This window comes from Candidozyma pseudohaemuli, assembly GCF_003013735.1.
Source record: "Candidozyma pseudohaemuli strain B12108 chromosome Unknown scaffold00001, whole genome shotgun sequence".
NCBI classification, from domain to species: Eukaryota; Fungi; Ascomycota; class Pichiomycetes; order Serinales; family Metschnikowiaceae; genus Candidozyma; species Candidozyma pseudohaemuli.
This window is the reverse complement of record NW_020194435.1, coordinates 1,708,760-1,721,488: the sequence shown is the minus strand read 5'-3', so window position 1 is coordinate 1,721,488 and position 12,729 is coordinate 1,708,760. Positions and strand designations below refer to the sequence as shown.

General features: G+C 47.2%; 7 protein-coding genes across 7 annotated transcripts; 4 read left to right on the top strand and 3 right to left on the bottom strand.

Moving 5' to 3' along the window:
• Window positions 1–47: 47 nt before the first annotated feature.
• Window positions 48–663, bottom strand: C7M61_000783 (uncharacterized protein; the record flags this gene model as incomplete). The annotated part of the gene is made up of 2 exons (XM_024856211.1): window positions 48–209; window positions 235–663. 2 exons carry the CDS (start codon window positions 661–663, stop codon window positions 48–50), a joined length of 591 nt encoding a protein of 196 aa, XP_024715810.1.
• Window positions 664–746: 83 nt separating this feature from the next.
• C7M61_000782 (uncharacterized protein) lies at window positions 747–1,481 on the top strand (the record flags this gene model as incomplete). Its single annotated transcript, XM_024856210.1, has 1 exon — window positions 747–1,481. The coding sequence occupies one exon, from the start codon at window positions 747–749 to the stop codon at window positions 1,479–1,481; it is 735 nt and encodes a 244-aa protein (XP_024715809.1).
• Window positions 1,482–1,557: 76 nt separating this feature from the next.
• CHT3 (Cht3p) lies at window positions 1,558–2,937 on the bottom strand (the record flags this gene model as incomplete). Its single annotated transcript, XM_024856209.1, has 1 exon — window positions 1,558–2,937. One exon carries the CDS (start codon window positions 2,935–2,937, stop codon window positions 1,558–1,560), a length of 1,380 nt encoding a protein of 459 aa, XP_024715808.1.
• A 3,087-nt stretch (window positions 2,938–6,024) lies between these two features.
• On the top strand, window positions 6,025–7,578 carry INO1 (inositol-3-phosphate synthase; the record flags this gene model as incomplete). The annotated part of the gene is made up of 1 exon (XM_024856208.1): window positions 6,025–7,578. The coding sequence occupies one exon, from the start codon at window positions 6,025–6,027 to the stop codon at window positions 7,576–7,578; it is 1,554 nt and encodes a 517-aa protein (XP_024715807.1).
• Window positions 7,579–8,437: 859 nt separating this feature from the next.
• Window positions 8,438–10,531, top strand: FAA4 (long-chain fatty acid-CoA ligase; the record flags this gene model as incomplete). The annotated part of the gene is made up of 1 exon (XM_024856207.1): window positions 8,438–10,531. The coding sequence occupies one exon, from the start codon at window positions 8,438–8,440 to the stop codon at window positions 10,529–10,531; it is 2,094 nt and encodes a 697-aa protein (XP_024715806.1).
• Window positions 10,532–10,619: 88 nt separating this feature from the next.
• Window positions 10,620–11,759, bottom strand: C7M61_000778 (asparaginase; the record flags this gene model as incomplete). Its single annotated transcript, XM_024856206.1, has 1 exon — window positions 10,620–11,759. The coding sequence occupies one exon, from the start codon at window positions 11,757–11,759 to the stop codon at window positions 10,620–10,622; it is 1,140 nt and encodes a 379-aa protein (XP_024715805.1).
• Window positions 11,760–12,394: 635 nt separating this feature from the next.
• Window positions 12,395–12,712, top strand: C7M61_000777 (uncharacterized protein; the record flags this gene model as incomplete). Its single annotated transcript, XM_024856205.1, has 1 exon — window positions 12,395–12,712. One exon carries the CDS (start codon window positions 12,395–12,397, stop codon window positions 12,710–12,712), a length of 318 nt encoding a protein of 105 aa, XP_024715804.1.
• Between the last annotated feature and the right edge of the window lie 17 nt (window positions 12,713–12,729).

The following is a 12,729-nucleotide window of genomic DNA, read 5'->3' as shown; positions in this document are numbered from 1 at the left end:
ACTAATACGCAATTAGTTCAAATTCTCTCTAAATCGTGTATTCCGCATTAGTTTTGCTTCTTCTCTTCCTCAGGGGCCATGATCAAGAAGAGACCGAGTGGAACAACTATCCACATCCAGTTCTTCTGCAACCACAGTCTTTCATCCTCCTCAATCACTTCTTCGATTTCTTCTTCAATTTCAGTCTTCTTACCGTCTATCTCAACAGTCTTTTTCCGGATGACTTTGTTTCACTGGCTCTGCCTTCGGCTTTTGCTTCTGTCTGACGAAGGGTTTCAAGTTAGGCAAAGGAGCGGATGATGACTCAATCAATTGACTGTCCCAATCTTCTTCCCCGGCATAAAGAGCAATCTCCGTGAGCTCTCTATCACCATTCAAGAACAAGGCGAATTTACCCTTGGGTGTGGTCTCGGTAGTTTCAAGATATGTAAAGCACTCTTTACTTGGAAGCTGCTTTGTACCTATGCATATGCTATCATGGCTGGGTAAGTCGTTTGTGGCTAGGTACTTGGTCGTATTGGTAGCCGTGTCATACTTGATCTGGCCCAAGCTGACGATCGAACCTGTTTTGACAGACTTGCTGTAGATATCGAGTGATTTTTCAGCTGCTTGCGTATAGCTTGCTAGGGCAAGTAGGGAGAAAAGGATCGATTGTAATTGCATATCGTGCTTCAGAGTACGAGTTGACGATATCAGTTCGCATTTTGAGAACCAAATATCAGTAGTGTATTTCACGCTTGAACTATATGGCATCACTACGAAAGCATCTAAGCCGACATGCCCAGCAAAGATATAGATCTTGCGTAAGAGATATCCAGACGTCCAAGGACTATCTCGAATATGTCCGGATCAATGACAAAGATGTCACCACGACGATCTTCAGAGGCACCCTCTATGAGCTTTATGCGAAAGAGTTTCTAGAGAAGAGGCTAAACTGCTATGATATGACGAGAGTGGGAGGAGCAGGGGATAATGGTGTCGATGTTTTCGGCAAGTGGAATCTTAATACTTATTGGAAGTCACTCTCCGATGTTCAGAAGTTGAAAAAATATCCTCGTACATCCATTCTAACCGCGTCGAAACAATATAACGACGCGATTGACAGCGAAGCAACACGAATTATTGATCTAGAAAGTCTGATTCAAGTATTTGTGCAATGCAAAAATTACAAGAAACGTATACAACCTGCCACGATCCGGGAGATTGCAGGAGTATACGACTTTCATGCGAAGACAGCATTGGACCGCATGAAGTCGTTCTTCTTTCTACTACTGCCATTTCCATTGACAAAGCAAGCACATCGTCAATTTGATACAAGCCCAGTACCACTATTGCATTTGAAAATTCCATCTTCACCTGTGGAATATGTCGACGAGGACGATGAAAGTGTGGACAGCTTCGGTGAGCCAGCTCCGATCTACATTAACCAAAAAGCTCGCAAACTTCTACGAGGCCTTGAAGCCGAAATCATCAAATTTTAGTATATTTCAAAACATCAACGTACAAACTTTATTATTTTTCTTTACATCACCGCTTAAGTAGCGCAGCCCTCCAGCTTTAAGCGGATGGCTGGGCCTCCACAGTCTTGGTGGAGTAAGCGGTGGACACAACTCTGGTGACAGTCACAACCTCGGTGACCACATGACCATCAACGGTGTTGACTTGAGTGTCACTAGAGCAGGAAACACGAAGAGTGGTGAAAGTGGTACCTGGTCTCTGCTTGGTAACAGTGACCATTGGACCCTCAGGAGCGTTAGTGGTGGTAGCATCGGCAGCAACAGTGGTCTTGGAGCTCTCAGCTGGAACACCGGGAACAGCAGCAGCACCGTTGTTACCGTTAGTTGGCTTGGCCTCCTTGGAAGAAGAAGCCTTGGAAGAAGAAGCCTTGGTAGAAGAGGCAACAGAAGTCTGGGTGGACTTGGCGGAGGTGGTAGCAGCAGAAGTAGTGGCAGCAGAGGTGGAGGAAGTGGTGGAAGCTGGGGTGTCCTTCTCAACATTGTCCAAAAGGTAGTTCTTGAGCTGCTGAGTGAAAGAAACACCGTCGCTGTTCTTGTTGCTGGCACCGGAAGAAGCATCCCACAACATGAAACCACCAAAGTTCTTGTTGTTCAAGATGTCAGAGCCAACGTTCTTCTTGACCTTGTCGAGGTCAGCGTAACCAGAGCCAGCAGAGGTGGTGTCACCGGGCAATCCAACGTACAATTTGATGTCCTTGTTTGGAGAGGTCTCCTCCGCAAACTTTTGCCAAGTGTCCCAGTTGAAGCTGTCACCGAGAGCACAGTAGTTGTTGTAGAATTGGATGAAGGCAAAGTCAATCTGGGTCTCAGCCAACAATTCGCCCTGGGAAGCATCTGGGTACACACATTGAGGAGCAGCGGCCAAGTAGTATTGTCTGGATGGGTCGTTGTCGAACTGCTTTCTCAAGGAGTTGGACAAAGACACGGTTCCAAGAGGATTGTTGTTCTCCAAGTCGAAGTCGAAACCATCAACGATGGCATCGTCAAATGGTCTCTCATCATCGGAACCGGCACCAAACTTGTTCCACAAGACCTCGGCGAATTTTTCGGCATCTTCATCAGCGTTCGGCTCCAGGAAGCCGTAGCTGCCGGCGGCACCACCCAAGGAAAGAAGAATTTTCTTACCCTTGTCCTGACAGGTCTTGATGTCCTCACCAATCTGAGGGCAGTGGAGCACACCGTTGCTGAAGGATCCACCACACTGGTTGGCAAAGTTCAAAGACAATTCAGGGAAACCTGTGACGAAAGAGACAAGGATGATGTCAGTGTCGTCGTTGTCACAGTAAGCGCTCAATCTCTCCTGGTTTCCGTAAGAGTTCTGGCCCCAGTAGACGGCCATGTTCTTGTTAGAAGAGGCGGAGAAGGCGAGAACCTTTCCAATGAGCGAAACGAGGAGTAAAAGGAATGTCTGGGAAAACATTATTCACTGGTTTGGGGTATTAAAAGGAATGACTATGGGTATCAAGTAGTTAAGGAAGGACTGAAGTTGGTGATAAGTCAAACCACAAGGGTAAGCCTGGGGTATAAGGAGTGACTGGGATTAATTAAAGAAAGACTGGAAATCCTAAAGAGAAAAAAAAGCCAACGAGAGGAGAGACCAAGGGTATTTAAATCTTCAGAAGGAGGTTAGACGCGATTGTAATTGGTGAAGGGGTCCTACCCACTCAGCTCCAGGTTACACCGTGCATGCATTGTTTGCGTGAACCTCTGTGAAGGAGAGGCAAGCGGCCGCATGCGGACACCGAGTGTTCGATTTAGGCTTAGCCTTCATCGCAACGGGTTCCATCTGGCTGCAAAGACCGTAAGATCCAGCACTTTTTGCAACAAGTGTGACGCACGGAGTGCATGTAAACAGACCGAAAGCCGTGTAGGCGAATTGCGTGCGTGAAGGCCGCGTCGGAAAGGCCACTTTCGCGGTACCACTAAACACAAAGAGGTCTCTTATTCGTTAGAAGACTCCTTTTTGCTGCGCGGCGTTGTTTCAGTACCAGACCACTTCAAACCACTTTGTTTTGCTTTTTTTCGAAGCGGCAGTTATTGTAAGTTTCACCTTGGCGCCTAGCGCCAGCCGCCGCCTTTCAACAAAAAATGGGCTTATGGCGTTTTCCATGATTGTTTTTCAACTGCATGGAGGTTTGTGACTTTAGTCCGTTGTGGTGTGGTTCGGCATCTGGTTGTTGCGTGCGTCTCGTTTAATGCTCCGTGGACTGAGACAAATGTCAAGAGGTGCTGGCTGACAGCACCAACTGGGTGAAGTGTTCCCAAATAGTCCGACTAAATTCCCAAATCGATGCAACAGAAGGCTCTTCTTGCTGTAGCGAGACTAAGCCAATAATTTGTCATATTGGTTGCTTCGTCGTTTTCATCGTAGACCTGTCCTATCCGGGGTGCACTAGTTTCGCAGTGGCTGGTAGTGTTTTACGAGCGCCTCACCGCCTCATACTAGGTTTAAGCTACTGCTGAACAGGCGGACCGGTAGAATAGGAGCAATCATTCTGATCTGAATCTATATAGTCAATTGTCATTCTGCGAGACTTAGCCACGATGTTTACGTGTGGAGAATTCCGCTAGTGTGGAGTACTCCTGCCAGTGGAGGAGTGGTGAGAAATGAGGTGGTGCGAGTTGGGAATGGCTGCAATCTGATATCAACTTACACACATTGTAAACGCAATTGACCACCTTTGCTCACGTACCCCTATTTCCGGTCATTCAAAAAACCAAATGTGTTGGAGAGCATAGACAGTTGAGACAGTCTTTGTGAGGCACAAAGGTGGTGTAGCGTGGCTGATCGCGAAAGATTCATGGTTACGCATTCTCCAACCTTCGCAGGCACCAGTCACGAAAGCAGGAACAAGACGCGAGGAGGTGTAATTTCTCCTTGTTTTGGAATATTGATTTGGCGCCCGTGCCTTGAAAAATGTATATGGGGTTTATTATTTGCAGTGTCCCTTGATCTCCAGGGTGATCTGGTAAGCAGCCCACGCGGTACCTTCCACTGTATATCCGGCCCACACTAGTGTAACCGCATCCATATGGCTGCAACATAAACCCAAAGCTGCAGCATACACAAATAAACAGAGATCATCGAAACAAGCTTTTGGATGCAGCCTGATTCAGTCGAAACAACCACATCGGAAAGATTAAGGTTTGGCCCGAAGCCAATCTTGATCCACGTCAGAGCAACCTGTGCACAACCACCCCAAATTCCTTCCTTCGTCAACACTTCATTCCGTCCTCTAACCTCTTTGTGACGTAGTCCATCAAACCAGAGCTCCCTGCTTTAGAACGCCTTATAAACTACTCGCAAGTAATTCTAGATTTACATAGATCCCTAGGTCGAGCAGTCCGTACGGGAGTGTCTGGGAACACAAAAACGAAGCCGCCATACCGCCGGGAACCAAATACAGCAATAGTAAATATGAGAAAGTTTATGGTGATTGTGAAAAGGCTATTGTAACAACTGCGTTTCTGATACGTTTGATTTTTTGACAATTTGTCATTCCTTCCTTTTGATCTTTGTTACACCATTTTTACATGCGATCAAGCAGGTTGATCTCCAAGTCTAATGATTTTCTAACAAACTGAAGAAAAGGCCGAGTGCATGAAGAAGTCGTTACAACAAATGGCTCTTTCGGAACTGACCTAATCTAAAGTCTGCCTCGGATTTTTATTCTTGCCCTACGTCATATATCTTTTCGGTACCATGTTGCAACCTCGGAATCATGGGCGCTGCAAATTCTCATTGTTGGGGAGCTTAGCACGAATAAGCCGAATCAAGCAGGATGAAATAATATGGGGTACGTCTCACACGGGCTTCTAACATAATTGTAACACATACACTTCGATAGTATTACAAATAAACCTTCCCCAGGCAAACAAACGAAGGATTGCTTGTACAATTTCAAGAAGTCAGAATGACTCGGATGTTTAGTGGCAATTACGTAGCCGGTGCAGCTCTATCCGTTGTCTCCACCCGCGATCCACTCCTTGCACGTGCCTCCCCCTAACCCCCAATTCCAGCTGATTCAAACGGATCGGTATGAGGCTTGAAAAAAACTGAATATTGATCATGATAAGATTTTGGTAAACTATGGCAATTGCGATCAATTGGTTCTGTGCTTCCCCTATTTCTTTGAGATACACATCCACGGTACACGGCCTTAGGGATTGCGCAGGAAATACCGCAAACACTGGGTTTTGGGTAGCCAATGGAAATCCAGCCTGGCGGCTGAGGTGTTCAACAAACACCCAAAACAGTATTTGGCCGGTGGATAGCATGTGAAGACCTGCATGCGACAGAGCCACCCGCCGAAATTTCGGCGAAATTAGGCCAAGCTGCAGGAAAGCCAGGCCTAACCGGGGCCATGTTTTGCAGCTAAGCCCAACCCTTTGGGAGTAGGGGGTCCCATTTTGCAATATATAAAGGTGGGCGATTGCCCGCTGATTCTGTTCTCTTCTTCTTTTTTTCTTTCTCTATCCAGTTGGTTCTTTAATTTATTCTTCAAACATGTCTGTCAACTTCAACACCAAAGCTGAGACCAAAGACGGTTCTCTTTACACCAAGTTCACCTACGAGTCGGCCATTGTCGAGAAGAAGGAGGCTGGTTCTCTTTCTGTCACTCCAACTGCCACCGACTACGAGTTCAAGGTCGACTTGGAGACCCCAAAGACTGGTTTGTTGTTGGTCGGCTTGGGCGGTAACAACGGTACCACCTTGGTCAACGCCATCTTGGCTAACAAGCACAACATTTCCTTCGAGAACAAGGAAGGTAAGGTTGAACCAAACTACTTTGGTTCCGTCACCCAGGCCTCTACCGTGAAGCTCGGTGTTGACAAGGAAGGTAACGATGTGTACGCTCCATTCAACTCGATCTTGCCAATGGTGCACCCTAACGACCTTGTCGTTGGTGGTTGGGATATCTCCAAGATGCCATTGGACCAGGCCAGTAAGAGAGCCAAGGTCTTGGACGTCGACTTGCAGAGACAGGTGGCTGGTTACACCAAGTCCATCGTGCCATTGCCTTCGGTGTACTACCCTGACTTTATCGCTCTTAACCAGAAGGACAGAGCCGACAATGTGTCCAACGTCGACAGCAACGGTGAGGTCACCACCAAGAACAAGTGGGGCGATGTCGAGAAGATCAGAAAGGACATCAAAGACTTCAAGGAGCAGAACAAGTTGGACAAGGTCATTGTCTTGTGGACTGCCAACACTGAGAGATACTCCGACATTATCCCTGGTGTGAACGACACCGCCGACAACTTGATCAAGTCTATCAAGGAGTCTCACGATGAGGTTTCCCCATCCACCGTGTTCGCCGTGGCTTGTATCTTGGAGCAGGTTGCCTACATCAACGGTTCTCCACAGAACACCTTTGTTCCTGGTGCCATTGAGTTGGCCGAGAAGCACAAGTCTTTCATTGGTGGTGACGACTTCAAGTCTGGCCAGACCAAGTTGAAGTCTGTGTTGGCCCAGTTCTTGGTTGACGCCGGTATCAAGCCATTATCCGTTGCCTCTTACAACCACTTGGGTAACAACGACGGTTACAACTTGTCTGCCCCCAAGCAGTTCCGTTCTAAGGAGATCTCGAAGGCCTCCGTCATTGACGACATGATCCACTCCAACGACATTTTGTACAATGAGAAGAAGGGCAATGGTGTGGACCACTGTATTGTCATTAAGTACATGCCAGCTGTGGGTGACTCTAAGGTTGCTATGGACGAGTACTACTCTGAGTTAATGTTGGGTGGACACAACAAGATTTCTATCCACAATGTGTGTGAGGACTCTTTGTTGGCCACTCCATTGATCATTGACTTGGTTGTGATGACCGAGTTCTTGCAGAGAGTCAGCTACAAGAAGGTGGGCGAGAAGGAGTACGACAACTTCTACGCTGTCTTGACTCTCTTGAGTTACTGGTTGAAGGCTCCATTGGCCAAGCCAGGCTTTGAGCCCATCAATGGCTTGAACAAGCAAAGATTGGCGATCGAGAACTTGTTGCGTTTGTTGAGGGGATTGCCCTTGGTGAACGAATTGAGATTCGAGGAGAGATTGGTTTAAGGCGTGTCGTAAAACAGAAGAGTTTTTAAAATAATAATAATAATAATATCAGTGATTAATAACAATGTTCCTCGTAATAATAAAACCCATCTTGAGCGATCGCAAGTAAACCGCCAAGGCGCCGTATAGGCTACCACTAGCCAGCCAGGACCCGGCATGTGCGACCCAACAAAGCAAATCCACAATGGGCGCGAGTTTAAACAAAGCATAAAATGAGGGCAAGAAGGTGTGACGAACTGGGCACGAAAGGAGCATAAGCCCAGGAGAGCCGTTCCTTTAGAGGAAAGGCGATCGAAAGCCGCGGCTCCTCGGCGTTTGTCGGACCCCCGTAGTGCTGTCTTTATTTTGGGGCAAGTGAGTAGAAGCGAAACGAAAGAACAAATCAGAAAAAAAGATCAAGCTAAGACCGAAATAGATGCTTCAGGATAATCTCGCACAATCTGCGCTCGAGATTCTGCGTCCGAGGAACCACCTTTGTGGGGCAGCCACTCGGTTCGAATCTCTGGGCAGTGGCATTTTCTTTGTACCCAAAAGCGCACCGTAATGTGAAACTTGCGCACAGCAAAGCACCAGAAGCTGAATACTGACCCAACAAGATGGGAAAGTTCGTCAAAAGCGACAAATCAAAGAATTCGACAAGAATTCATGTAAATTTTTGCCAGCCTGAAACTCGGCATTTGCTCCGCTTCAGCCTTTCCTCTTTCTGGTCATGAGACTGTCATCGGGGAGGGCTCTGACGCCCCTGTGCACAACCGATTATCTTCCTCTCCGCCCGCAACTTATATAATACCCTCGATACCCAATTGTCCCCCTCAGCGTACCGCAAAAAAACACACAAACACACACACGCAAAAACATCATGGGTTTGGTTACTGTCGAAGTCGGCGAGGCCAAACAGGGCGAAGGCGCCCCAAGAAGAAGAGCCGCTCAGAGAGATGCTCCTTTGGAAAGACCAATTGACTCCAAGGCTACCACCCTCCCCGAATTCTTCGAGGAGTGTGTCAAGAGAAACGGTGACCGTAAGGCCATGGGCTGGAGAGACTTGAGAGAGGTGCACATTGAGACCAAGCAGGTGACCAAGATTGTCGATGGCGAGGAGACCAAGGTGGACAAGGACTGGGAGTTCTTTGAGATGGCTCCTTACAAGTACCAGCTGTACCCCGAGGTGCTCAAATTGATCAAGCAGTACGGTCACGGTATGGTTAAGATTGGTATCAAGCCTAACCAGGAGAACAAGTTGCACATCTTTGCCTCCACCTCCCACAAGTGGATGAAGACCTACTTGGCCACTCAGACACAGAACATCCCAATTGTCACTGCCTACGACACTTTGGGTGAGCAGGGTTTGACACACTCCTTGGTGCTCACTGAGTCCAACGCTGTGTTCACCGACAACAATCTTTTGAGCCAATTGATCAACCCCTTGAAGAAGGCCGAGAATGTCAAGACCATCATTCACTCTGACAAGATTGACCCCGAGGACAAGCGTGCCGGTGGCAAATTCTACAAGGAGGCCCAGAAGGCCAAGGAGGAAATTGAGAAGATTCGTCCTGACATTCAGTTTATCTCCTTCGACGAAGTTGTAGAGGCTGGTAAGGACAAGGCCTCCGAGGAGATTAAGTACACCGCTAAGCCTGAGGACACTTCGTGCATTATGTTCACCTCTGGTTCCACTGGTGACCCTAAGGGTGTTCTTTTGACCCATGCCAACATTGTTGCTGGTGTTGCCGGTCCTTCGACTTGTGCAGGCAGAGACTTGGTCTCCAAGAACGATCGTGTCATTGCGTTCTTGCCATTGGCCCATATTTTCGAGTTGGTCTTCGAGATCCTCACCTTCTGGTGGGGTGGCTGTCTTGGTTACGCCAATGTCAAGACTTTGACTGACACTTCCGTCAAGAACTGTAAGTCTGACTTACAAGAGTTCAAGCCCACTATTATGGTGGCAGTCGCTGCTGTGTGGGAGACTGTCAGAAAGGGTATCTTGGCCAAGGTGAAGGCTTTGCCAACCGTCACCCAGAAGATCTTCTGGGCTTCCTACAAGGCTAAGACAGTCTTGAACAACAATAAGATCCCTGGTGGCTCTATCTTTGATATTGTTTTCAAGAAGGTGAGAGCCGCTACCGGTGGCTGCTTGCACCACGTTTTGAATGGTGGCTCCCCAGTCTCTAGAGACACTCAAGTATTTATTTCTACCTTGATCGCCCCAATGTTGATTGGTTACGGTTTGACTGAGACTTGTGCTAACTCGAGTATTCTTGAGCACAACAAGTACGAATACGGCTCTGCTGGTACCATTGTCGGCTCTGTTACTGCTAAGTTGATCGATGTCGCTGAGGCAGGCTACTTTGCCAAGGACAACCAAGGTGAAATCTTGTTGAAGGGTGCTCCCATCACCAAGGAGTACTACAAGAACGCTAAGGAGACTGAGGAGGCCTTCACTGAGGATGGCTGGTTCAGAACCGGTGACATTGGTCAGTGGGACTCCAACGGTGCTTTGCAAATCATCGACAGAAGAAAGAACTTGGTTAAGACTGCCAATGGTGAGTACATTGCCTTGGAGAAGTTAGAGTCTGTTTACAGGTCGAACTCTGTTGTCTTGAACATTTGTGTCTACGCCGACCAGAACAAGGTCAAGCCAATCGCTATCGTCATTCCAAACGAGGCTCATTTCAAGACTCATCTTAAGGAGGACAAGGTCTACTCCGAGTCCGAATTGCAGACTAAGGAGCTTGCTGTTTTATGCCATGACAAGAAGGCCATCAACTCTGTTCACAAGGCATTGGTGGCTACTGGTAAGTCCCAAGGCTTGAAGGGTATTGAGTTGATCCAGAACGTTGTCCTTGTTGATGACGAATGGACCCCTCAGAACGGCTTCGTGACATCGGCCCAGAAGTTGCAGAGAAGAAAGATCTTGGCAGCCTACAAGGAGGATGTCGATAACGCTTACAAATAATGGTTATGCCCGCCCCAGCAATATTTTATCTAGGAGTTTTGTTGTTTAGCAGCAGTTAATTCGCGTATTATTGAAGGAGTGTAGTCCATCAACCACCGTAAACACCGGCAAACACCTTGCGGATACGCTTTATGTCCATACCAGCGTTGAGACAGAGTTGGAGGAGAATTCTGCTCTTCTGTGGGTTGAGATAACCCCCGGCAATCAAATAAGTGTTGTTGTTCTTAGGCATGGATCCCCGAGGAACCATACCATCCATAGATCTCTTGGAGTATATGATCGGGATTCCGTGAAGGGCTGACAATTCGCCCAATTGGGCATTCGTCCTATCGGGAAGAGAGCCAGCTCCCATAGTAGCCATAACAATGCCGGCAACCTTCATTCTGTCGACAGCCATATTGATCAATTCATTGTTGAAGCTTTGATGAGCGTACAAGATGATTACCTCAGGCATCGTTTCCTCGAAAATCGAGGTTTTGAAGGAGATTCTTCCAGTGGGGAGAGCACTAGGATAGTAGTAGTGAACTTCATTGTTAACGAAATTACCCAAGTAACCGTGTCCCAAGGACTTGAAGGAGTCTAACGAGTTAGCGTCGCTCTTAGTGATGTAGTAACCAGAACCAATTTTATCATTCAAAGTGACCAAGACACCTCTTCCTCTACTTTGCTTATCAGCAGCAACGACACAGGCCTGATACAAGTTAGAGGGGCCGTCAGCGGATACTGAAGTAGAAGGTCTCATAGACCCACAGATCACCACAGGCTTGTCTTGAAAGTCTAATGTAGCATCTAAGAAGAATGACGTTTCTTCACACGAGTCAGTTCCATGCGTGATCACCACACCGTCATGATTGTCGAGGGCTTCCTGGGTTCTGGCCTTGAGTGTCAAAAGCTCTTTTGTTGTGATCTCTTTCGAGTCGAGATTGAAGACCTGCTCGAAATGCAACTCACATGTGTGGGAAAGATCTGGAATGCTAGAGATGAGATGCTCAATGGTCAAGTCCACATGATATCCTGCTGTTTGATAAGCCGTGGAGCCCTTGCTGGCAATTGTGCCGCCAGTTCCAAGAATCTTGATCACGGGGAGTCTTTCTGGTACACTGTCTTCAAAAGACTCGAGCGTTCCAGAGGAGTTCGTCCGATATTTGACGTGAAAGACGGGATGTTCGATGTCTCTGACATCCTCTTGGATATCGAAAAGACCTGGTCCACCCGTTGGTAAGGTCATGGAAAAGAAGAGTTGGGAAACACCACACGAACAGTGGGGTTTACGGCGTTTTGATGCCGTGTGCTGCCATGCAGGGTTTCCAAATACCACAGAGTCCACATTTCTACGTAAGTGTGTTTGCATTAGAGGGAAGAAATCGGAGGTAAATACTATGTTTTCTCTCTACATTATATATCCGGGTTGGATAGACAATGATGAACCTTTAAGCGAAAGTGGCTGCGAAAATTGTGCAGAGAGTGGGATCGTGAATTCCGCCATTACGTGCTTTCTTGATATATAAGAGGTAAGGTCTCATTTTATACTAATTTTGGTCGTTTAATGAGCCAGGTCACATACAGACCACATTATTTGAAACTCTGGGTCTTTTGCTGGGAGAATATCTCTTTTGCCCATACGCCATGCTCAAGTACTTCCGAAGTTTTGGACATTCGGAAGACAGTATGGTGAGGAGAATCACCCGACAATATCTGACAGCTCATGTAAATTACAAAAATCTATGCTCCCATGTACCAAATAAGAATTACAAACAAGGATTACCGAATGGTAGAGGAGGTTAGGCTTCTCTACACCCGTGCACCATGCGGTATCAAGGCTTCTGAGGCTTCTTAGGCTCCTGCCCTGACATCGAATTCATTATGGGCCTTTTCAGCAAAGAAGAAAAGGTGGTTGATCCACCTAACAAAACAAAGCGGAAGATCTGCTGGGATGCCAGGGACAAATTCTTTGACTGCCTCGTGAAGAACAATATCGATAACTCTTTGGATCCCAAGAAGAAGGATGAGGTTGAGACCCAGTGTGGAACCGAGAGGGCCGTATTTGAAGAAAGCTGTGTGGCGTCATGGTACAAATACTTTCAAGAGAAGAGGTATAATGACATTCGCAGACAGAAGTATATTGAGCAGCTAGAAGCTGAGGGTGCAAAGCCATTGCCTATCAAGTTATCTGGAAAGTAACCGCAATAATGAAGTCT